The following is a 26,150-nucleotide window of genomic DNA, read 5'->3' as shown; positions in this document are numbered from 1 at the left end:
TCCGGGTGGCGACGGCCGTGCTTCGTCCACACGCTGCTCGTGCCTCCCCCCACCCCCTCCGGCCGACCGCGGTATGAAGGCCGCCTATTGAGGAGACCGCCGCCGGCCAGCCCAGTCCGTGTGTGATTGCCAGTCTCCTGACACGACACTGCAGTGCACGGGCGCGGTCACTAATGGCCCTCCCTCAGGCGTCGACCGGCCGCGGCTGGGACCGGCGCTGCGCGACAGCAGGTGCGGCCGCTGAGGACCGCCTGTCACACACGCACACTCACTGTGCGGGAGCTGAAGGGGCGTTGAAGAGTCCAAGAGAGGCTTGCTGCCTCAGCGAGTGGTTTAGTGGCCGGTTGCTAGGATCTGACTTAGATCTTGACCTGGATACCTCACCGAAATTCAACCAATTTGGACCTGACCATACGGTCCGAGGTTACACTCCGCACAAAAGAACCATTCGTTTTTCCTACCTTGCTTAGTGAGCCTAATGCAGCTAATTAGCCGCTGCTTTCAATGTCGAGCGACCTTAGCACTGTCGGCGCATTTCATTGCGCAACTAACACAAAACAAACATATTACCGGCTGTCAAATCGTTTATGTTGGGCGCTACGGGCGGGTCGAGGAATATAAGCACCACTTGACCCTGGATTCTGGTAACTCCTCATTTGGTTGAAGCACACTGCACACACTTTCGGGTCGTCATTGTTTTGTCATTGCATCGGCGCAAGCCCCGAGTAAAGCACGAGTAAAGTGCTCAGTCGTTAGAACATTAAGCAGTTTGAAGTGGTTTGAAGTTTGATGCGTTCAGTTTAGTATTAATTAGGGTATGGTTTGACCAAATTTTGATGTAGATGAAAATGCAACATGACAAAGTACAGCAAATCGTTGACAATACTTTTTTGTATGATGACAGCTTCAACATTTCTTCAAAAGTACAGACATTTGCTACTACGACATTTTCACAGTAATTCACCGTCTGACGGCTAGCAGCTAATGCAGTGTGCTTATATAATAAAGTGGTGGTGGGCAGGTGCCGACCAATGTCGTAACTCAATTCGCATGTCAGCTATTTAGCTGTCGCAATCTGTGCTGCCAAGTGATGCATTGCCTGCCATCATTTGGCGGAAGTCCTTGTGTCTCAACCTTGTACTTTAATTGGTGAGAACAGCATAACTGTAACTAAACTGGTACATAAATGACACTTCATGTAAGCGGCGACTAGGATATTCCCACACTAATCCTTTTAATTCCCAAACAAATATGTGTTGCGCGGTCTAAGTACCGAGAAGCAGCTTGGCTCTCTCCCTATCATAAAAACAGCCTCAGCTTTGGTATGCGCCGCGCCACCCCGGAAGGTGCGACGCACCCCTGTCGGTCGTCCCCAAGGCCGGTATCGGGAGCAGACACCAGTGGAGATGCCGACCTTCTGACGCCGCTTCCTCCCCGATAGATGAGACATCAAACACGAACGGACAGCTAAGGAAGATAAAAGCGAAGCCCATGTAAACAACACAGCAAAATATGTAAGAATAGCGGGCAATGGCTGCTTGGACTAGAAGCGACCAGCAACACTTTTATCTTCATTGCCCATGAATTTCGGAATGACTTGCATGCTGCAAGCATTAAAAATGCAGACAGAAGCGACTACTGTCTTCATGATTCACAAGTGCTGTAAACGCCGTGCGTACATGGACTCTGTGGTCGCGACTGCCCTGCTGGTATGTGTAGAACACTCTGTTCGTGTCTGGGAGTGGGCGTGCGAGCTCCGCCCAAACACGACTTGAGGGAGGTAAAGGGCCACTGGTCCCGTCTGCTTCATGAGGGCAGGCATACGGCCTGAGCCCGGTATCCAACAGCAGGAGTAGCAGTCCGGCAGTCAAAGTCCACAGCTAGCGACAGGGGCAGTGGATGTGCCGCGGAGCTATAGTACCTTCTCTGACTATAGCGTCGAAAAACGCCACATCGCAGCGTCACCGGCCGCCTCTGGGCACTCTGAGATCAGATAGAGGCGCGCTCATGACTAGAGATGTCGCCAATCATGGCGCTAATGGGCCCGTGACGCGACAAAAGTGGCACCCGCCGGGCCAGACACACACTCACAGGCGCTGATTGGGTCGCACGTAACTCAGCCCGGCCAGAGCTGACGCCGTCGAGCTGAGACACTCCCAGCGCGCTGCTCAGCCGCGGCCAGCTGTAATGGCTCTCTGACCGGGTCGTACAGAACATTTACCTGCGCTGACAGCGTGTGCAGTGGGGTGACTAACAGTCGGGTCAGCGGCGCTGGTCGGAGCCGAGATCACGGCCGTTCCCCGGGCAACTGATTTACGGCAGGCTTTATCAGCGCTGCGGCCCGGCAATGTGAAAGGCAGCCGCTGTCGGTACGGCTTTCGGCCTAGTTCGTGTGGATGTCTGAGGCGCGTTTTGAGCGGTTTATCTGTCACGTATGCCTGCGGCGTGCTGTTGTGGTTGTGCGCCGTGCTGTGGTGGGCGTATATTGGTCAGGTGCAGGTGTGTGCTGCGCCCCTGTCTTCTTTTTTGGTATTATCCATCCGTATGGGAGATTTTTATCTCATGCTATGGTTGCGGAGCAATCTGTTTCCATTGTGGCTTTTAAGTCCACTGAAAACGTGCATCCAATTGCACACACATTTTACACCATAGAATAGTGCATGTAAGCACTAGGCTTTATTCGTGTAACGCTATCAGTAAGCAGCCACCAGCACTGACCCATGTGGTGCACACATTGTCACAATCATGTAATCCACGCGTTCTTTTGGACAGTAATAGCCGGTAATGAATGAACGATTCGTTTTCTTTAAAAAATGAGTAAAGTAAGAAATAAGATAGGCCCCTTTAGTACTCAAAATTCCTCTCAACACGGATGATTCTCAACACAAAAGGTGAACATACGTCTGCATTCTGGAAGAGTACCTAGAGGGGAGGAGACTCCATGTGATTACCTCACTCGCTAATTGTAACGCCCAGCTTTCCTTCGTACAGGAGCGATTGCCCTGCCATTACCGTAATAGTGCTATCATTTCAGAGAAGCTTACAGGCTTTTAGATTAAAATCCATTCTGATCCTCTGAAAGAGCCGGAGACTATCCTCGCAAGCGCGACATGGGCGGACTTCAATGTGCAGCCACGGCGCGGGCGTTGGGCAATCATTATTTGATAAGGCGCTCGCCCAGTGTAATTAGTAGTGATGCATTGTTGGCGGGATGACCGGCTATTTTCGGTGGTCCCAGGAAGGAAGGTCCACGCTCACTTTTACTGGATAGAGTTGACCTGTGTGGCTACGCGCTCTCCACCTGTTTCACCAGTGTCGATCTGATAGCTTTTGACATGAAATAGTTTTTTTCTAGAAAGTTTGCCATTGATAATTGTGAGAATGGAAAGCAGAATAGCAAGTCGGAGATATGACCTTTGCATATGTTTGTGAAACAAACTGCTGTTGTATTTTTATCACGAACGTTGCCATGTTAGAGAAACCGATCGTAAGCTTTCTGCAAGCAAGAACTTGCCGAATATTTTTGTTGTAACTAGGTACTATACAAATGACTAGGCAATCAGAAAATGCTGGAAAATGACACAATCAGAAGAACAATACCGCAAAACTACCTTGGCCTAATGATACGAGTACACAGTGGCATTCTTTCGTCAGCGTTTGGCCTAGATAAGTTCACAGAGTCTATTTGTTCAAACACCCACCAGCTGGGGTGTGATTCACAATGCCTATAGTCATTCATCACCCGAGGCCTCCCGTAGCGAAATGTTTGTTTTCACTTCATTTCGATCTCATTCTCAAGTCTTTTGCGGCCATTCTAACGTCATTCTAGGCCATTGGTGGTCCACCCACCACTTGGCCCAAAAGGCAGCATTCAGTCCTAAGTACCAGAGGATGAATGGCCAGTGTCGGAGGACGTGTGCTCCTCAGACACAAGTCCTCTCGGCGCCCACAGTTGGGGACATTGGGTGGAGCGTGAGGTGGGGACCCAGCCGCCCCTCACACCGGTGCTGGAGAATGTGGAAGGGGTGGGAGTGGTCCAGAGTACCGTCAGACGGAGTCGGGGCGCGGGGGGCTGGTCCTCCGAACACGCCCCTCTCCCGGTGGCCGGTGACGTAACGCCCGACTGACCATCCATCGCCGCGCCGCCGACGGCGACAGTTCCGAATGGGCAGCGGCAATCGCGGCGCGCGCCACCGCCGCCGCTCCATCAGACGCACGCCCAAACGGCGTCACGTTTGTAACACGCAGATTATGAGATTAAATTATCATGTCGGTTTTTGGACAATGGCCTATCTGTTGGGGCTGAACGGAACTCAGACTGGTAGCTGGCTCTTACGCTGAGAGCTAGCTCCGCATGTTGATTATTTATCTGGTCATTTTGTAATGAAAATAGGTCGCCTGCTGGTTGCTGAAACGAGAAAGGAATCCTGACACTTTAGCAACAAATACTTGGGTGATTTTAGTGATGCAGGTATAAGGGACATGCTACGTTATGTAGGTAATTAGATGTTCATGTGATAAGAGTGAAATTCAAAACCACAAAAGTGAAGGTCGTAGCACAATTTGGCAGCCTAGGCCGGAAGGCTCCTATCGAGACCTCTCGCAGAAAGGTGTGGACAATCACCGCTGCTGTCACGTCCTGTAAAACCTCTAGTTCTAACACCTCCAGTTGTAGCACCTTTAGTCGGAGAACTGTCTCATGACACCTCTGCGCGCGACCTCATCCATCCTATCCGGTCGCCGTCCTGTCTGCCCCGACTGCGTGAATGATGGCGATCAGTGTTGAAACAGACCCTGTCCGCGCCTGTCCCGTGATAAACGCCGGCCAGATAGACATCGGCCACCATGAAAAATGGAGCATGAATGTTAACGAGCCACGCGGGACCCAGCGAACGATTTGTTCTCGCTGTTTCTTCAGCTCGAAGTTATGCGTTACACATTGCTGGTGTAAACTAATCGTGGCTCAGAATGCTCAGACAGTTTTTTTGTACTTAAATTGATTGTCATAATTTCCTTATGCACTGCATGCCCATCGATTATTGATTATCAAAAGTAACCCCTCACGATATATAATAATTATTTGAAGTAAGATGTATTAGCGTACACCGTATTGCAAGACTAATGTGAAGCATTTTAGTCACATTTCACAATGTCGTTGCAATACACATAGCAAGTGGCAACTAAATATCATACCTTTATTGGCATAGCTACCGTAAAAGTAGTGCGCAATTCCACCAATTTCTCCTGCTCTCTCAGCCACAGCTCTGTGCGGCGCGTCTCTGTCACCAGCTCGGCGGTCGCGGACGCTGCTGTCGCCGCTGTCTCCGGCGGTTTCCTCCATCTACTGACACCCGTCAGCGCCGGTTTCCTCTGGCCCGCTCTGAGGCGCCCCGCGAGACACCCAGCGTGCCTGGTGGGCGCACTTTCCAGCGGCCCGCCGCCGGAGAGTTCCCACCTTCCTGGCGGGGTCGCACGCCGCCGCCCTGCAGGCGCCGACACACTCGGCCCCGGCTTCCGGTGGCACGGCCGCCGCATGACGCGTGTCACGATCTCACGCGCGGCACGCGGCTCGTGACGTCACGGTCACCGGTGTGATGTGCTGCCGAGGTTGGGATATGCGCATGAAATATCGCCGCGGTTGATGTTGGTGGCTTGAGGCATGGAAAAAATGACGCAGGTGGGAAAACTGCACATATTGATTTTGAGCTTTGCACAGTGTGCAATGCGCTGCCGTGGTCTCATGGATGCGGGCTACTCCAAACAAGACCATACTTGCTCTTCTATTACTCCTTTGTCAGCTCTGTCAGCTCTGTCAGCTACCTCTTGCTCAAGTTTGAAGACCTGCACCCCAATCACTTCAGGTGTCGGGTAACATCGGTTTCAGTCTCAGCAGTGCAGACGGCGATCGTTGAGCGTTCTCAGGACGCCTGCGGCTGATTCAGCGGGGTGTGTGCCACCCCGCCCCCGCCCACGCCCGATCCTGCGCCGCTCATTACTGTCCGCCCAGCCTCAGCAGCGTGCTCTAACGCACGCCGAACGCCGAAGCTCGCTGTCATTACCCGCATGCCACTCCTAAGTGGGCCTCTCGCCGTAAACTGACCGCGTTTTTCGATGGTATCAGCGCGTGGCAAAAACCGGGGCCGCTCGGCTGTGGCTGTCGGTGCCGCAACACGGCGCCCGCGACGGGTAATTAGTGAAGGGCCCGCCCGAGCCCAGCGCCGGGCGTTCCAGCGCCGCTCCGGTCGCCACGCTGGATCGGAGATCCCTCTGAGCGACCGCCTCGAGACCCGCCAGGTCACCATGAGTGCTAGCCTGCAGTCAGTCAAACACAGAAACTCCTGACCGAGCCGAGATCTCGGCTCTTCAACCTGATCAGCCGCGACCTGAGGTAGTTCAGCCTGATCGAACGCCGCCTGACGATCCTTGTGCGCTTGAGAGACGATCCTAAGCACAGCAGGGGCTCCCTGCGCGTCGGCGCTGCGTCCGAGGCGATACTGTTTCTCGGGCCAGGGTCCGTGACCCGGGCGGTCGCGGAGGTCAGCTCGACCGCCGCAGGGTCACAGCGGTCAGGGGTCGGCGGAGGTCGCTCCAGTTGCGGCACTGCCTGCATCGACCCGGCGCGGCGACGTCCTTAGCTGTGACGAAACGCTGCGCTGCCGGGCGGCCGCCGCACGGCCGCGCTGCCCCAGTCTGAGGCTGCCAGGTGCTCACAGAAAAACCGCCCCCACCTGAGCCAGATCTCTCGGACTGACAGCGGCTGCCAATGACGGCCTTCGCCGGACAGCACACTTACGCATGGGGGTGGAGTTTGTCCTGTCCAGTATGGTCCAGTTCAGTAGAACGGTCCGCTGTCCGGAGAGTTGCGTCGTCACCCGGTATTTTGTAAGGTGGCGACAGGGCCCGAAACGAATCCCACAACACCCGGGGCCGGACAGCTTCCAGACATTGTCCTCCAAATGGAGGCCCTTATATCGGGCTGTTAGGACAGGTAAATGTACGGGCAAGGTCAGTCTTGGGAATGATAGGAGGTTTGCCACAGTTGGACTCACCCTGCTAGGCTATTTCTGTCTTGAAAATAGACAAAGGCATTATTATCCATGGAAATTAGCTTGAACAAATGGTTATGCCAACAGCAGTAGTTACTGAGCGAACTGAACTAATGATTATCGTTACGATTTAGAGAACTATTTACGATTAGAGTCGATCAACTCTTACAAATACATGCTGACGTCTTAACCACATTAACGTCAGCCCCTATACCTATAGTTGTATCGACGCGGGCATATTTGTGTCCAGAGTAGTGATAATAATCATGTTCATGTGGAGTTGGACTGATGGATGACCATTCTATACAAGGAGATATCTAATCACTACAACATCAACCAATGGTGATAGCTTCAAATACATACATGACACATGTCATCTCTACATACATTCATGGCTGGTGGATTAACCCTATTCCTGGCGGGCTCCGCCGGGACAAGAAACTGGCGGGGGGGGGGGGGCCGATTCGGCCCCCCCCTTCAGATCTAAAAAAATGCACATCGCAGCGACAAACGGTAAACGGCATCGGATACGCACGGTCAAGATCTACAATTTTTACTAAGGTCATTTTCAGGTCAGGTCAAAGATGACGTCACAGGGGTCGAAAAAGTCAAAATGGCGGCGCTAGATATGGAGAGTTTTTCTCGAATAACTTTCGAATTAGTCAAGATAGGAACAAACGAAGGGCATCATCGTGATCCTCTCGTCAATCCGCATCGAATGATATATATATGTTGAACTCGAAAGGTCAAGGTCAAAGGTTGACCTCAGGTCACGTGACCTCGAGGTCATCATGTATATCATTCGATGCGTCTTGACGAGCTGAACACAATGAGACCATCCACGCGTCTGTATCTTGTTCCTGTACGAAGTTATTGGCCAAAAACCTTTGGTGACCTTTGATGACGTCACATGACCTCACAGCTGCCCAACAGCAAAACAGGCCTCAAGGTAGTGAAGGTTGATCGTATATGAAGTCATGTATGGTATATGGGGCCATTCCGACCCGTTTTAGTGGTAAAAACAGGGAGTTGATTTTTCCCCCATTGACTTATCATGGGGAGGTCGCGAAACTGACCTGACCTTATGTAGGTCACCGATATCAAAATTCCGAGATATACAAATTGCACATACTGGTACCCTAACTAAAGCCTGAAGAGAAGAAATCGATCGGTCAAAAACTCTAGCTCTGGCGTGATTGCAAACCTTTCTGAGGTAGGGTCACCAAACCGCCTCTGGTGACCTGACCTGAGGTCAGATCAACTCAAAATTTTCAGACATAATGCGTAGAAGCCTTTTAGGAAAAGTCAGAAAATTTGAGCTTCCTAGCTCAACGCGCTTGGGAGAAATAACCAAAAAACCTCAGGGGGGCTCCTGAGGCCCCCCGCCAGGAATAGGGTTAAAACACTAACCAATCAGTAAAACCGAGGTCAACTCAAAACATTTCTCTGCCGCCATTGTCATACTATGATGGTAATTAATTCCTGTACAAGAGTAGCCCTCTTGTATTCACGTGTGAGTTAGGAAGCAACAATTGAAGTGTTGGCACGATGGCTTGGACCTGTTATAAGCAGTAATAATCAGAAACTGCACCGTGAGCTCTGACCATAGCTGTACTTGCCTATGTGAGTGGTCCACAAGTCTAGCTGAAATGCTCTCAGGTGCGGACGCCGGACAGGGTAGTTGGAATGTGACTGACTAACCTTTGGTCTTTTGTCTATGCGGGAAACGTGAAGAAAACGTTAGCGCGTGACATCAGATATGTGAAGACTTTGCAAAGTGGCTTCACTTGTAGGCAGCCGAAACTACCACTGCGCGTTTTGGTTTCTAATGCGATCATGCAACGTAAAGCTGCATGTCTTTCCGATTCGAATGAACAGCGACTTGCATGACGTGAATGGGATTGTTGAACACTGTGACACAGCTTGCCAAACATCCACCGGAAGAGCGAGTAACGGGTCCCTGTTGATGCTCTTCCATATTTAGCGGAGGAACAGCCAGCTCTGAAAGGGAATGATTTTTACGAAATGACAGGAGCGTCGGTTCACAGCGCTTTGTAGAGGCCAGTTGCCTGCCGGCGAGCGATGCTTGTGCGAGCTGCGTGTCTAAGTAATGCCTCGACTTCCCGGCCCTGAGTGCAATTAGCCCACCCGGTGGCTATGGCGGTCCCGGATTCACTCAATATACCCTGGTCCCGGATGTTTGTGGGGGTGGAGGGTGGACCTTGAGAGGGAGGGGGTGCGTGGAGCAAATGACTTCTATGCGTCCGGCACTCATATGGATCTGCCACTGCTATTCTGGTACTGTTGGCTATTTTTAGACCTGTGTCTGCGTAGACGTGATTGCATGAATGAGGTAAACGCTCTCCGGGACGGTTCTTTCCTCAACGTTTCCTCTCAGCTGCCGAGCGGGCAGACGATGAACCCGAGCGAGCAGCCTTAGCGAGTCTCCATACGTCCGAAGTCAGCGCGGCCCAGCCCACCACAGACCACGAAGGCCAAACGGACCATCCATCGTAAACGTCGACAGGCAGGCGCGAACCATGACTTTGGAAAAGGCATTGATGTCCTGTTCGAGCGAGCAACATATGCTCTGACGCATGCAAACGCGATCAAAACACGAGATGAGGTGTCTTGCAGTCGTGAATCAATCCCAAGGCTACACGGTTAGGCAGCAAGCGATCGGTCTGGCGTGGCTAGCTGGCATGCTGCAGAGGAAGACAGATATGATCCGAGTAAAAACATTATCAACTGGATCATTAGATCATCCTTTCGCTCTTGTTTTGTAGATAATGCTTTTGTGAACATGCAAACCGGTTTCTTGATTATTCTAATATTGATCGATGCTAATGAAGGAAACCGGTTGTTCTGTTGGGCCTTCGACCAAGCAACGATTTGAACTTGGTGGTGATGAATTATGAAACTGAATTGCTAATGACGTAACGCCTTCGTCAGCCGATGGCTAGCGTTTTACTGTTTTGACGGTGAACTTGCATTCCCACAACGCTCTAAATCAAAAGACGCAAAAAATAAGCAATTCAAAATATGGAAAATGTGCCCCGTTGCCCATGAGCAGTGCACGTGTGAAACCAGGGGTGGATTTTTTTGTTTTTTATTGGGGTTGCACAGCCTTGAAAGGGCGCCCAAAGCGGTTCCGAGGGGCGCAATAGTCCGGAAGTGGGCGCCATCAGGTACGGTCGTAATCTTGGCGTTGGGGGGGGGGGGGGCGAATTGGCAAAGGGGCCCCTGTAGACCCTCGCTGGGGGGCGGTGTGTTAGCTTAACCCGCGTACCGCGGAGGGGGCGAATATCCGCCCCCCCCCCCTCCCCCTGAAGTTTTTGTAAGTAGCGGAAAACTTCTGAAACCAGTATGAGACCCTTATACAAGCCCGGCGTAAGATCATTTAAGGCCAGTATTGAGATTGACCCTGATAAACCGGGTGAGACCCACTGAACTCTAATATATACTGGAAGGGGCATTGGTGGCTTGTTTTTGTCCATCGATTTCCGCCATGTTGTGTATACCAGATATATAAATTGCATGTACGGTAGCAGAGGCGCAGTTTAGTGAGAGGTACACTTCTCAAAAGTGCTGCTGCTTCATGCTTGCAGTTTGATTGCAGTGATCACCTTTTCAAGACTTTGGTATACACAACATGGCCGAAATCGTTAGACATTCGGGCCCATATACGGCTAAGGCGAGTGCCTCCCCTTGGTGAGACCTCGCACAGCAGTATGGGTCTTTGAACTCCAACGTGGGTCTTACGAGACCTGCCTGAGCCATCAGAGGCCAGTGCGGGCCCGGGGTCATCAAAGGCCAGTGCGGGGTCGTCAAAGGCCAGTTCGGAACCTCTGAGGTGGTGTGTGCCCTTGAGGCCAGCGTTGGTCCTTGAGAGGTCAATGTGGGACCCCTTGACTGGTATGGGCCCTAAGAGACATGTGTGGTGCCAATGCGACCCAAAATAGACACAACTAACGACATGGGGCTCTCAGAGACAAGCAGCGGCCCTTAAAAACCTGCACGGGCCAAACAGATCGACAAGGGCCCTCCGAGATCGGCAGAGAATAAGAAGATAGCATGAGGCGCCTATGATGGGCAGGCCTGGGCTCTCAAAGACCTAAATGGAACTATCAGAGACCAGGGACCCTTGGCAGCAGACATGGGCCCTCAGAAACCGATGTGACCCCGATATGGTAATAGACCTTAATGCCGGCCCGCTGCGACGAGATAACGGCCCTCAAATTCCGAAATTCCGACATGGGGACCAACCAGAGACTGACAGGGAACATTGGAGGACGGTATGAAACGCCAAAAGTTCTTCCTTGAACCCCAGAGACTAAAGATGGGACTCTCAGAGCCTGGTGCGGGGCCCTCTGAGGCCTGTTTTGGGCCACCAGGGTCCGGTTCGGTCCATCAGATGCCGGTTATGGCCCTCAAAAGCCGATTTGGGACCCTGAGTGGCCACTGGCCAGTACTGGCCCTCTAAAACCAGTTGGTCATCAGAGGCCAGCCCAATGTGATCCCTTACAGGCCAGTGTGGAGCTCTCGGAGGTCAATGTGGGCCCTCAGAGCCCAATGCGAGGCACCCAAAGTTCAATCTTGAGCCCCCAGCGACCGGAGTGGGTTCATCAGAGGCTAGTGTGGGTCCCTCAGAGGAGCCCGATTCGGGGCCCTCAGAGGTCGGTGTAGGGCCCTCAAAGGCCAGTATTGGCCCTCAAAGGCCTGTATGGGGCCCCCAGGCCCGATGTGGGCCCTCAGGGACCAGACTAACCTGGCACCCCAGAGACCATAATAGGGCCATCAGTGTAGGTGTAGAGACCCTATAGACCGACTGGGGCCCATTGAGGCCAGTTTGGGGCCCTCAGAGTCCAGTGTGGGGCCTGTTATAAGCGACAGTAGGGCTCCCGCTTGCATTGTGTCTCGAACAAGACTGGTCCACATTCCAACCGCGCCAGCTGACCCCAGCCGTCGGTCCATGCGCCGGCGGGCAAGTCATCGCAGAGGCGGCTCCAGGGAGACAATCGAGGAGCACACTACCACAGGGCCCCTAAAGACCGTCATGGGTCCTCAGAGGCCGGCATAGGGCCCTCAGAGGCACCCAGGGGACAAGGGCCAGCCTTGGGTGTCAGTGACAGAAATGGGGTTATCAGCAGCCGGTGTGAGACATTTACAGGCCGGTTTGGGGCCCTCAGAGGCCAGTTTGGGACCCTTAGAAGCCAGTTTAGGGCCCTCTGGGCTCTGAGACCAGTACAGGGCCTTCAAAGGTCAGTTTGGAATCATCAGAGGCCGACGTGGGTCCTCAGAGGCCAGTGTGATTTCTACAGGCCAACGTGGAACCCTCAGAGGTCAGTATGGGGCCCTAAAAGACCGAACAGAGCGTCCTCAAAAACCAGGATGGGCCCTCAGAGGCCAATGTTGGTCCTAAGAGACCGGCATCGGGCCTTCAGAAGCCAGTACGGGCCCTCAGAAGTGCCCAAGGGTTAGCCTTTGTCCGCCAGAGACAGAAATTGGGCCATCCGAAGCCACGGTGTTGGGCCCTAGGAGCATGCAGTTTGGGCCGTCAGAGACCAGTTTGGACCCTCAAAAGACCAGATTGGGTCCGTACCGGCAGTGTGAGGCCCTTAGCGACCAGTACAGAGCCTTCAAAGGGCAGTTTGGAACCATCAGAGGCCGACGTGGGCCCTCACATGCCGGTGTGGTATCTTACAGGCCAGCGTGGAGCCCTCAGAGGTCAGTGTGGGGCCCTAAAAGACCAGCATGGGTCGGTGTTGGACCCCAGAGGTCAGCATAGGGCCCTCAGAGGCCGATGTGAACCCTTCGAGACCGGCATCGGGCCTTCAGAAGTCAGTACGGGCCCTCGGGGACACCCAAAGGCCAGTCTTGGGCCCCCAGAAAAAGAAATGAGACCATTAGAGGCGTGGACCCCCAGAGACCAGTTTGAGAGCCCTCTTGACCAGTACAGGGCCCTCAAAGGCCAGTTTGAGGCCCTCAGAGGTCGATGCGGGCTCTAAGTGACCGGCACCCAAAGGTCAGTCCTGAACCCCAGAGACAGAAATGAGGCCATCAAGAGATCAGTGTGGGGCCCTCAAAGGCCGGTTGGGGGTCTCCTGATGCCGCTTTAGGGCCCTCAGGGGCCAGTGGAGGGCCCTGAGAGGTCGATGTGGGCCCTCATCGGTCAAGGTGGGCCCTTGAAGGCCACTGAAGCGCCCTCAGAAGTCAGGATACTCAAAGACCGGTATGGGGGCTGTTACATAATACCTGGCGTTGGTTTCTTGAGCATCGTGACAATCGGGTAAGAGCCAGGGCCCCTACGCCCATCGGGGCCCATCGGTTGTTTAAGGGGGCAAATTATATGATGGCCCCTGATTTGTCTTTGGGGGGCCATGGCCCTGATGCCCCCCTGCGACCTCCACTGGGCACCACCCCCACCCACCACTGAGCGGTGAGCGGCGCACCAGGAATCGAAATCCACGATTTTTTTTACTGGTCATTTTGCATGTCCGACAGCTCTAAACGGCCTTGTGACAGCTCAAGCTCTTGAGAGGAGGGTAGTACCTACAATAGAGGGGGCGGCGATGGCATTCGCTCTTGAGGCGGCAGCGCCTACACTTAGAGGGGGCGGCACCTACATTTTATGGGCAGCACCCTAACCTAACTTGAGGGGCGGCACCCACGCGTGGGGGGGGGGGGGCGGCCGCCGGCATCTATCTACATGTGAGGGAAAGGCACCTTCATTTCAAGGGGTGGCACCTACATTTAGGGGTCTGGGTGTGGCACCTACATTTGAGGGGCTGCACTACAACTAGGCCTTAGGGGGCGGCAACTACACCCTAGAGGGTGCCATCTACATTCGAAGGGACGGCACCTACATTTTATGGGATGACTGATGACACCTATGCATAAGTGGCCGGGGCCAACATTTGAGGGGGCGGCGCGGCACCTTCATTCGAGGGGGCGGCACCTGCATTCGAGGAGGGCCGGCACCTACATTCGAGGGGGCGGCACTAACATTTGAGGGGGCGGCACCTGCATTCGAGGAGGGCCGGCACCTACATTCGAGGGGCGGCACTAACATTTGAGGGGGGCGGCACCTACATTCGAGGAGGGCTGGTATCTACATTCGAGGGGGCGGCACTAACATTTGAGGGGGCGGCACCTACATTCGAGGAGGGCCGGCACTAACATTTGAGGGGCGGCATCTACATTCGAGGGGGCAGCACTAACATTTGAGGGGGCGGCACCTGCATTCGAGGAGGGCCGGCACCTACATTCGAGGGGGCGGCACTAACATTTGAGGGGACGGCAGGTCTACATTCGAGGAGGGCCGGCATCTACATTCGAGGGGGCGGCACTAACATTTGAGGGGGCGGCACTTACATTCGAGGGGGCGGCACCTACATTCGAGGGGCGGCATTTAGGTACATTTGAGGGGCGGCACCAACATTCGAGGGGGTGGCGCCTACATTCGAGGGGATTGCGCCTACATTTAATGGGCGGCGCCTACATTCGAGGGGGCGGCACCTACATTCGAGGGGGCGGCACTTACATTTGAGAGACGGCGCCTACATTCGAGGGGGCGGCACCTACATTTGAGGTCTGAGGAGGCGGCAACTACACTAGATAGTTGAGGGGTGACTATTGCCTACATGATGGGTAGGGCTCTTTTGAAAGATGGTGCCAAGTCAACGGGTGGCATAGAGTTTTGGGATGGCTCAGGGTTATGAGAGCAGCACCATTCGAGTCGCCCGTCGATTCATTTCAGTTGTAAAGTTGGGGTTGCACAAACCGATGTTGGGGTTGCACAATTCAAAGTTGGGGTTGCACGTGCAACCCCAACTTAATATAAAAATCCACCCCTGTGTGAAACAACAGATAACGTCTGGCATGCCTACCTGCATTGACCGCCAGTGGCATCTAGCTTTTCTTATAAGCGCTGTTTTGCTCTAGCTCACACCCCTGTGCATCAAAGTCCCCACTGACCTCCGCATCTCTGCTCCTCAGGCTCGACCACTGCTCAGTTCCGCGCCTTCCCCGGAGGCAGAAAGGCCTCCGAGGACTTTGACTGTCCCGAGGACTTTGGCTACTACGCCCATCCCACCGACTGCTCCAAGTATTATGTCTGCGTGTTCGGAGGTGCCCTGGAGGAAGTCTGCACTCCGGGACTCGTCTACAGGTCAGTTCCGATAAAAGCTTGCGCCCTTAGCTCGCTGATAAGTCGCTGTGTAAAGAGTTGAGTATGTCAAAACTGAATATTAGCAAATATGGAATTGGGACCGTAAACTATTTAGGCAGTTCATTACTGTCTAAATAGATTATTGCATGGAATTCTAGCAGTTCTGCAAGAAGTATGTCTAACACCGAAGCATCTTTGCGATTCTTGATGGCAACACACTGCCCCTTCTGATGACGTCACCCTTCCCTACCGATGACATCACTCTTTCCTCAGTGACGAGCTGCTGACCTGTGACTGGCCGAGAAACGTGCAGACCTGCGATCCGACAACGAACACGCCACGACCGCGCTTCACCACCGTGAAGATCACGGATCCGCGCACAAGCGCGCGGCGCACCACCGAGCCCTTGACGGCACCGACAGAGGCGACTGTACCGGTGGCGCGTGGCCGCTCCGCCGCCTCCCGCCGCCGCCAGCCCAGCAGGTATGGCTCGCTTCTGTCCACAAGTGTGCAGCTGGTGACGGTGTTGTGTTTTAATGCGGCTGAAGTTTGGAGGGTTAATTCTAGTTATTTGTGGAACGTCACAAACACATTTCGAAGAATGAATTTTCAAAATGAATTGTCGGGTTCCTCAGCCTTTAAAGAATTATCTTTTTAGGTCTTGTTTTACCGAAAACCCCTCAACGAATAAAAAGGCATATTGATTGTTTTCAGGAGAAATAGATGCATAACGCATTGCGTATATTGTCATTGGCATACATGCTAAGCCCAAGTAAGGAAACTTCCTTCTTTCAAGCAATAGCTATCAGTTATTCACAATTTGCAGAGTGCCGTGCTCTTTCAGCAGAGATGACACTGTTACACATCTCCTTTTCACCGAGACTGGTCCTAATCTCCACCCTACACAAATGATCGTCATTCCAGCCGTCTCGCGAACTCGCACCCTGTGATTCGAGAGCTCAGCGGACCACCACTACGGACCGCACAACTGCTGACCCCTGACCCTCTGACCGTGACCCCTGACCTGGCCGCAGGCGACGGCCGGTGCCCAACAGTCTGGCAGAGACGACACGCGCCTCAGCCTCGACCCGGCGAGGTCCGGTGCGGCCCAGGCTCAGCTCCAGCTCCAGCTCCAGCAGCTCCAGCTCCAGCACCGGTCCGTCCATCGCCGACCGGCTGAGACTGCTGGATAACCTGGACCAGAGCCCGGCCGACCGCGACCTCGGCTTCGAGGGCGACAACAACGTGAGTCCGGCGACACGGAACGCAGGGTGGGGGCTGCTGGTATGGCACAGGGGAAGTAGAAGGGTCTTACAGAGTGGATGGTGCGGTAGATTTGGGGACCAGCAAATCACCATTAGCGGTTAGATTGCTTCCAAGACGGAAAAGTACGCAGTGAGGTCAACGGTAAAGCACGAAATACTACATATAGGCACTCAGTTTCACAGTCGTGCAATGTTTTCCTGCTGAAGAAATGTTTGCGTGACGTTGAAACAGATCTTAAAAATAAATTGAAGACATACCACCGAGGCTGAACAAAAGACAATACCTCTCCGGTCTCCGCATCTGTTTGGCTGCCAGTGGTTTCCTGTGAGAAAGCGGAAGCACCTCGATGCAATGTATCAATCTTGCATCACGTTCGGGAGCCAGTAGTGCCCACTTACACTTGGCCAGCCATGCGTCCATCCACCTGAATTTCCCGGAAGCGTGACGTGGGAAATGACCAAGCAAACAACTGACCAATGCTTCACTACGAAACTACCGTGTAAGGGACCTTCAGAACTATTTGTGTTCAACTGGCGGAAGCATTAGAGCCAAACGGAAGCATTTCTAAGAAATAAAAACTCAGAATAAATCCGCTTTTCACGTTCAACAAATATCCCGTCGCGGGGAAGACGGCCATTCAGGCGGAGAGATTCGTGGGAGGCGCCAAGGCCGCGACGACGGCGCTTCTCAGCGGATGATTCTCAGCACTTCTATCGTCTCTTCAAACGCCCACCAAACCTTCCCAAATGCAGCCGGCATTGTCGGCAGCAGCCGCTCCGTTTGGGCGTTTGCTGGCTGGTCAATAGCGGCACGAGGGACCTTGGTGCGCCGGTGACCTCGGGTTATACTTTGGTTCCTGGCCTCGCCACTTCGCGGACGCTAAGGCTATATCGTACAGATGCAAATGTGATATCTGACAGATTCAGGGCATATAGAATGTAGTGGAAGCATGGGGATTTGGATGACCCTGCTGGCTGGTACCCTTGTTATATTTCAAGTGAAATGGGGATACTAGGATAAGGAACATTGAATGAAGCTTCCGATCGTGATAATTTCAAGTCGCAGTTTGGTGCCGTGCAAATTCAAGGCTCGGGTTTGAGATGCAGATTGCGAGTCGCCTTACCAATGTCCGGATGACCTATTTAGTTGATGCTATGCCAACCATCATGAGAGGCCGCGACAGACAATAACCCATGCGTCGTATCCGCTTACGTCGTTCCACGCCAGGCGCGTATAAACTTACACATATCGGGCCTGGCCTTGTCGGGCCCAACCCGACGGTGCAGACAGGCGGACAATCGGTGCAGGGGTGGCGGCCGTGACAACTGGACCAGGGCCACCGGCTGGCGACCTGCCAGCTGCACCAATTAGTCACCTGTGTGGGCGCCGGTCGCCGAGCAATGTCCATTTTCCGCTGGTCGTCAGACAATATCCCATATCCGCTGGTCGCGGAGCAAGTTCCCCATCCGCTGATCGACGATCAGGGTGGCTGGCTGTCCCGTAACATCCCCTGGTCGCCAACGATATGTTTCTCCACCGCAGTCGCCGAGCAAGATGCACAGGTTGATGCCGGCTGCCTGTCGCGTCGTGCAGTGTGCTGGTCGGTGTGGCTGTCGTCCAACCTGTTGGCGCAATGCTGTTGCCACTGCTGGGTGACCAGCATCGTCCGCTGTGTTCGTATCCTTGTTCACTGCTCCCTTTCCGTTAGACGTCTGCAAAATATGTGTTCGATATAATCCATGTTGTAGATTAAGTTCAATGGCAATCTTTGGAATTACATTGCACAATGGCGAACATTGTTAGAGCTCGGTACACAAACACATTCTCGCCATTGTTTGGTTTTTCCTCTCCAGCTGGCATGACATAGCCAGCAGCAAAAAGTGTGACCGAGCACACCTTAGGCTGCACCGCTGACTTTGGAGGTCATGTCCCGCTGCAGAGCTATCCACCACTGGGAGTCGGCGCTCTGTCAAGTTCAAACGTCTCCGTCTTTCCTTGCTGGCACATTTGAAAGCCCAAAAAAAGGAACAAGGACTTTGCTCTTGCACCTTGAATTCTGTTCTTGCGCGCTACAAAACGCAGATATGTATACGACAGGTAGGGGAGACCCGGGAGGTATGGGCCGGTTTTGTGAAAAGGCAATTTTCTTCCAATGGGAAGTGGCTAGACCCGGTTTTTCACTCTGTATACGTGAAATTGCCTTTCGCCTGCAAAGTGTGCCTGATATTAGGCATCTGGGATCAACTATTTTGTCTCGAGATAACTTTCAATAAATCATGCGCTTTTTCGATCCATCAAAATACACCGGGAGGTATCGGCCATGGCCCGGGAGGTATGGGCCGGTGCCATTTTTCATATTCTTTTCTCGATAATGAGAACAATACTCGTAGCTGGTATCTACCGTGATCTCTCTTAGAGCCCAGGACCCGCATAAGCGGCCAACAGCTTTCTTAATGGGGGTCATGCGGGCACATATGTTTTTTGGTAAACTCAATCATGCTCCATGAAATAAGGTAAATGATATTTTTCTGTTGGAATGAAATTTGTACACTCAAAACTTTTTTACTACCTCCTGGAGAGTTCATTTTCATCAAACCCGCAAGATAATAGTATATTGAAAGGGTAACTCGCTGCTACCATTATGTGCATAGTAACGGTACGTGGTTAATATGAACTTATTCGCCAGCGAAGAGTATTATTACCATGTAAATATCAATATTACTCTCGCGATCCAGAACATCACGAAAACTATTTCCTCCTGGGTATCGTGACTCGGGTACAGATAGTCGTTTCATGCGTGGATCTTGTTTACCCTCGTGAAGATGATATTTGAAATGGAAACAATCAGCCAATCAGAAACGAGATCGAAGTTTGCGGTTTGAAGGCCGCGCGCATCTGTCAGTTTTCGGCCGTTGGTCTCCGAGAGCGGATGTGAGCAGTGTCGGTGCCGCGCGGCGTGGCCTTTGGTGATTGTGCTTGTGTGTTGTTCATCGCCTATAGAGCCTCTGTGGACATTTTATTGTAAGTACCGATGTGCTAGAGCATTGCGTGCCGTTGAGTGGTGCTAATTTGACCTGGTTAACAGGACCCCGTGCACGGCCACGTGGCATAGTGTTGTGAGTACGTACATTAATTTTGTTGTGATGCTACAAGTTTATGCATTTTGTTGGTGACTTTGAAAAACCTTGCACTGTAGTGATCCAGTCTCATTATCTCACGCAGACGGGCGACCACCCAGGAACGCCGTCGCTCACTTCAAATATTGTGCGCTCTGCCTAATCCAATATGAGGGCGCTGAATGTCTTGTATTCATATATTCAAATTGCATTCAAGTTGTATCGTGGTGTTTATTTACCGCTTGTGCATTGCTGAACGGCGAACGCTTTGTATAAATTTGTATGAATAAGTGAAGAGTCTCACAATGTTCATGGTTGGTGTGCCCCTCGTATTGTTTGTATGGAAGCCAAATATACCTACCTACATTGTTGCTCTTGAAACATTTTTTTTTAGTTGGTGAGCTCCGGTTAACAGAAGCTTCGTGAAGCTTCTGAAGGAAGCGTCTGTGGGTCTGTTACCATCCTCTGGGGGGTTTACACTAAAGGAAAGAGTAAACATTACCATGTGACAAAGGGTAGGCCATAAGAACATACTCTCTGTAGGAGGGTAAAGCACAGAGTAGATGATGCGTTACTCCCTAAAAAAGGGTTCCGTTAAAGATTTACCCTTTCAAAGAGTGTAACCCAAAAAATGTTACACTCTAGACAAGAGTAAATCAAAAGAGTTTACCATTCAGAAGATGGTAAAAAACGTCTGTGTGTCATGTTACCCCTCCCTGGCGAGTTTACTCTTCATGAAAGAGTAAAATTTACCATCTGGAAGGTGGTAAAAAACGTCTGTGTGTCAAGCTACCATGCTATGGCGGGTTTACCCTTCAGGAAATGGTAAAAAAGTTTTCAGTGTAGTTAAATTTTTGACCTTGCGCGACAAAAATAAAAGCTATTGAAGAGGACATTCAATGAAAGCATCATTTTATTGATTTAGGATCAATGGGGGAGGGTGGCCCGAACCTCCCGGTTTAGACGCCAGAATGTGCGTAGCATCTCAGCTCATAAACTTGCAAGAAAGCTTCAAATTGTCTATCCAGTCTTAATTTGCATGCGTTAAAGGTAGTGTGCCAGCTTTCTTGGACCGTATGGAGTTAATGGCCCAGATAAGGAGAACCGGATTTTTAGAACTTATCCATACCTTCAAAACTCATGGAAACGTCTTAAATTCTTCAAATTTTGAGTACCCCAGTGCGAAATTCGCCCGGACGGGTTGTCGGTCGTACCCCAACCACATTTCACACCACTATGAACAATAAATGCACACACTGAAATCGCTATTACCGATATGCTCATCCAATCAAGTTTCGATAAACCCGTTCATCATCATCTCCTGCGGTTTCGAACACGCCTGTTAGGTGGCTTTTGATGCTCGTCGAGGTCGAAATTTCCAAATACGCGTGGTGCGTCGGGCCGCGCGCTCTGACTTCGGCCAAGAAAAATGCGTCAGCTGATCATTGTCATTTCTGCCACTTGCGTGTGGTGAAATGGGGTCATAACTTATAAGACGGCTTTTTCATATCAATTATTTTACATAAAATCATATTTCAAACCATAAATAATGTTCGACAGCCAAATAAAAGAAACAATACCAATACGGGCTTACAGTTTAAGGCTCGACATTGTGTTGTCTACGATTAGACAGCTGATAACTCATTCCCGTACGTCGTATGGTCGTAACACTATAATGACCTTTGCTTATTGTCACAAGTGCGCCGCATTCGCGATTGTTGCCCGACGCCTGTTTGCAGGTGAGCCCACTACAGTTGTTATACATATCTAAAAACCGAAAAACTTTTAGGCGAAAAAGGCACTATTCCACGCCCATTTTTGATTTTTTTTGCGATATTAGGTAAAAACAGAAGCTTCTTATCCTAGGAAAAATAAAATGGGAAATCTTTCAAAGGTGGCACACTACCTTTAAACTTATATTACCGATTGTGTGACCTCATAAAGTGAGCCTGGTTCAAATTTATCACGAATTTTCTGTATGTACCGTATTTTACTCGAAGATGGCAAAAACGCTCTATCACCGCTCATTGCCAAAGAAGACTGAGGAAAATTTTGGAAATCACGTGGGTTGTATAACGGAATGGCTGCTACCAGTTCACGCGGTCAAATATGTGTAAAAATACGCAACACTTCTTCAAAACTGCGATGGCCCATACCTCCAGGGCCCAATCTTATAAACGCCGTGAAATGGATATGGCAGCACTCTAAGGCTGGATATATAGTACGCAATCTTATAAAACTCTGTAAAATCGAAAACACGGCACGCTCCCTACAGCATTGGTAGCCGCCGGTTTTGAGGATGCCCTAGCATGCTAACCGTGAGCAGCTGTGCACATCTCAAAACACCGACAATCATCAGCTGTTTGCGGTTTCAGCGGCGTCCATTTCACGCCAGAATTTGTGGCGTACTTTGACGAGCTTCTCAGACAGTTTAATTCATTTAAGATAAATTCAATGTTTTTATGATAAAAGTATGCAATATTTTACATTATGATATTTTTAAGATTAAAACACCCTTCACATATTAACTCATGGTTTATTATAATGATGCTTATTATAGGTACAGACAACGATCAATTTCAAAATATGTATTTTCAGGAACTAAATACACACTAAAACACATAAAAACGAGTGTTCATCGTTATATGGATTTATTTTTCAAATTAAAAGGGGATTTTTAAGAGGATTTTAGCACCAGTAACCATCATAGATTTTCGGCAGCCACTGCATTATAGAATCGGTATGGGTCTTTAGCCTATTCTCACGTCTCACGTATGACACAAATAACGGGCACTTCATGGCTCCTGATTAGATATTTAAATTAATGATGATATACCTTAGTTTGTCAAAAAAATGCTAATTCCTACTCACTATTCGTATCTCCTCACTTTCTGTCTGGCACAGTTACGGATCAATGTGTTGTTTCTCTTCCTGCATCTCGATCTGACTTCTGAGCCGAGTATTTTTCTTGATATGCTTTGATATGTAGACTGAGTTCTTCAATCTTTTGAGGAATTGCTTTTTAGCTTTAGGTTAGGTAACAGGTACCTATGCTTGAATAAGAAGGAAAATAAGCTGCAACTTGACCTAATTCAGTTCATGTACGTAGTCTTCGAATTTTAGTAGTTTATCTTCAAGAAGGAAAATGTCAAGAGCTTATGACAAGAAGGAAAATAACCTATATCTTGAATTGATCCAGAATTAATGTACGTATCCTGATGCTCAAATTGTAGGAGCTTCATTGTCAACGGCATTACTTAAATTACTGAAGCAGTAGCCAAGCTATAATTAAATGACTATTTAAATAATTTTATAACAAATTTATTACAATGCCTTAACAGCAAATAGATACAAATGATAAGTGGAAGAAACACTTCATTCACTCGAATTTCTGAGCGCGAGAATGCCCTCGCTGAAATTTATTTGGTCGGCAATCCACTTTTCAGGAGAATTCTTCAAGCATGTTTGTGTTTTCCATAGTTTGCTATCACGTTTTTCATAAATAACTTATTCATTACACATATGTGTGTCTCTAAAAGAAATAAATGCCCCATAAAAATTAAAACACATAACTTTTGCTGTTCGCAAACAGTACGCATAATTTCCAATAGCGACGGCGACAAGGCATTGACCAATCACGTTGCGTGTTTCCTGCTGGCGTTGATTTGTACTGTGGGCAAAATGGCGTGAATAGAATTACCATACTATTCTCTTTATAAGATTGCGTGAATAGGGTGCCGTAAATAGAGTGGGGTGGAATGATAGTACGCCATTTGGTAGCACAACCTTTATAAGATTGGGCCCAGGGGGCCCATACCTCCCGGGTCTCCCCTATATAGGTAAGTCACGTTCGCCAGGGCGTCACATCAGTCACTGACATGTTCCCAGTTTGGTTCGCATATATCCGGCACCTTTTGATGATGTCTTTTGATGAACACCGATACGCACACAGCTTAGAGAATAGCTGTCTGTCATTGTCAGTCATTGTCAGTCAAAAATAGGCATCGCAACGATCAGAAATATCACGTCATGCAGCTCGATTATTACTTGAGCTTTGCGCTATATTGTTTTAGCTGGACGATAACTTTTTATAGAAAACCGCTACCGCTCTTTCCGTCTATAGCTCTCTCGGTCACCCACACCTGACCTGACCTGACCTGACCTGACCTGCACTATCTGACCGGCAGAAAATTGTGACTCGTCGCCAGCACAAGCTGCTCAGTCCGAGCTCGAGCAGCGGCCGCGGACGCTTCCAAGAGGAGCCGGCCGTCCAGAGCGTGCAGTGAGTATCAACGTCTGTAGACAATGCTAGCCGTGCCGTGGTGGTTCACACATTTAGCCAGTATGTCAGGCCATCCACTGGTGTTACCATGGGGTACTGGGGTTGACCGCTCGAGTGTCATCCGGCTGGGCGTAATTTGTGATACACTCTTGATTTTCCGATCAGTGGAGCATCTTATCGGGCCTGCTAATCAACAACGTGTCGTTAAGTGGTTGACTCAGTGAAAGGTCGACTGAGAGCACTGCTTTTTGATCGTATCAAAACGTCTCAATGGCTATTGGTGGTGAGGCTCAAGTGGTCGCCTGATTATAGACTTGGAGAGACTGACACATTAGAGCTTGCAATCTAAACACTAACATAGTAAAGTGAGTTAGCCCACAACCATTGAGATATGTTACCAATTGCTAAATATTGGTGAGAAGCTGATTGATATTCATCAGCGTCATGTAAAAATTGCCTTCATGACCTTAACACTCAAGTCATAACAAGCTGCAACTAACACTAAAATAGACTTGCTGGCTGCGTTTTGAATCAAACGCTAATGCATTCATTGAAGATGACCCTGCATGCAGCCGCTAATCAGGGCGCCATTGCGAAAAGCCGATTCGTTACAGAACGCTCCAAAGATCATTCAGCCGCTGATAAATAGGAGACCATGCACAAACTATCAAACATACCGACTCGAATATTCACGATTCTTTCGCCATCGGTAGCAGAATCGTCTCGTTAATTTTCGACTCATCCTCGGGTACCATCGCAATGAACCGAGTCGAATCTCTAGCAATGGGCTCTCCCGGTCCCACCCCATCCCTCCTGTGCTCTGATGGTCGCGCAGGCACGTCTTACCTGTCCCCGCTCCGAGCCCCCCCCCCCTCCCCAACCCCCCCGGACGATGACGGCTCACGTCCACGGGTGTCGCGCATCCGGTGTACGACGGCCTCGGTTTTTACGAGCGACCTTGCGACGCGACGGACCCAAGAGTCTCGCACGCGCTAGTCTGGTTATGAGCGGCAGACTCACAAACATACAGAGACGTGTATAGGCTGACAGGCAGTCGCGAGAAGACGCGGACAGCCGGACAATGCCGGCAAGTAGACAAACAGACAGAGAAACGGAAAAGTGGATAGTTTGACGAACCCTAGCTTTAAAATGGTTATGAGCGGCCTCGGACATTCAGCCCTTCCCTGACGGTTGACATTGGCCTCTTTAGCCACGGGCGCTAGCCCAATGCTGGACCCGACGGCCGCACATTGCGGGAGGCGCTAAACCGTCACTAACTTCAAGTGAAAGGCTGCCAATGCAGATTTGCTGATGCTGTGATGCATGCGTGTCGCTGGTCCCCCATGCACCCATGCACTTTTATGTCCTAAACTGTCCAAGGTTGGTCAATTGTTTGTAGTTAGGTTATAACATACTCTTCCGCTACAGGTACATTCCCATTACCCTTCTCCCTGTCACTAGCTCATTAAAACAATTGACACTCGATCATACAAAGCGGAATCAATAGACCACAGCGGCGGCGACCGCCACTGTCGGTGCCTACATACAAGCCTGTAATTGAATAGCCGCGGTAGCGCAGTGAAACAGAAATGTACCGAAGTGATGGGTAAAAAGCTTGGAAACGACGCACAAAGTTAGATGTGGGTACCTTTGCTGAGTGGATGATATAACCGATGGTTATTGACCATCACCCATTCATCAAATGTAGCCTAGCATTGAAGAAAGACCAAATTGTGACTCAAAAGCTACACAATCCGTTTCTCTTACGAGTAGGGTAAGAAAATATTGTTTCTTTATCCATGATGACAATTCAAAAATTTACTTTATGTCGTTAGGCGGCATGGGCGGACATCGATAGCAGCGCCTCTATCGGTCACTAGGGAAAGCTGGGCTGTAGGCGACGATATACCGGCTGAGTTGTCACACGTTGAATAGGTTTATAGCCATCCGTCTTGTGAAAAAGTTGAACTTTTGCCTTTAATATTTCTACAGGCAATTTTAGAAGTGTCTTCACATGGATTACAAAACCGTTTAGGTTATTGTATTCACTTCAAGCCTTCCCTATTGTTCTTGATGATGCGGGAACTATTTCTAATTAGTGTTTCTAGCTTAGTAAAAGAACATACTGTGCAAACGATGAAAAAAGCATAAATGGAAGATTTTAAATGCAATTTTCTCTAACAATTAATGGTAAATTCTCTACATATCAAGGAAAAGGTGCATGCTATTTGATAATTTAAAGTTCTTGGGGCCAGGTGTTTTCTTCTTTT

General features: G+C 50.4%; 1 protein-coding gene across 4 annotated transcripts in view; it reads left to right on the top strand.

Moving 5' to 3' along the window:
* The window catches only part of LOC122389838 (mucin-5AC-like), a 58,514-nt gene that overhangs the window by 18,838 nt on the left and 13,526 nt on the right, over positions 1–26,150 (top strand). For all 4 annotated transcript variants that reach the window (XM_043382265.1, XM_043382264.1, XM_043382266.1 and 1 more), the window contains exons 3-6: positions 15,045–15,216; positions 15,490–15,699; positions 16,251–16,461; positions 23,786–23,880. In XM_043382265.1, the coding sequence (XP_043238200.1) occupies positions 15,045–15,216; positions 15,490–15,699; positions 16,251–16,461; positions 23,786–23,880 (688 nt within the window). The remainder of the gene's footprint in view (positions 1–15,044; positions 15,217–15,489; positions 15,700–16,250; positions 16,462–23,785; positions 23,881–26,150) is intronic.

Source organism: Amphibalanus amphitrite, unplaced genomic scaffold, assembly GCF_019059575.1.
Source record: "Amphibalanus amphitrite isolate SeventyFive unplaced genomic scaffold, NRLGWU_Aamphi_draft 000374F_arrow, whole genome shotgun sequence".
Taxonomy (NCBI): domain Eukaryota; kingdom Metazoa; phylum Arthropoda; class Thecostraca; order Balanomorpha; family Balanidae; genus Amphibalanus; species Amphibalanus amphitrite.
This window is presented reverse-complemented; position numbering and strand designations above follow the sequence as displayed.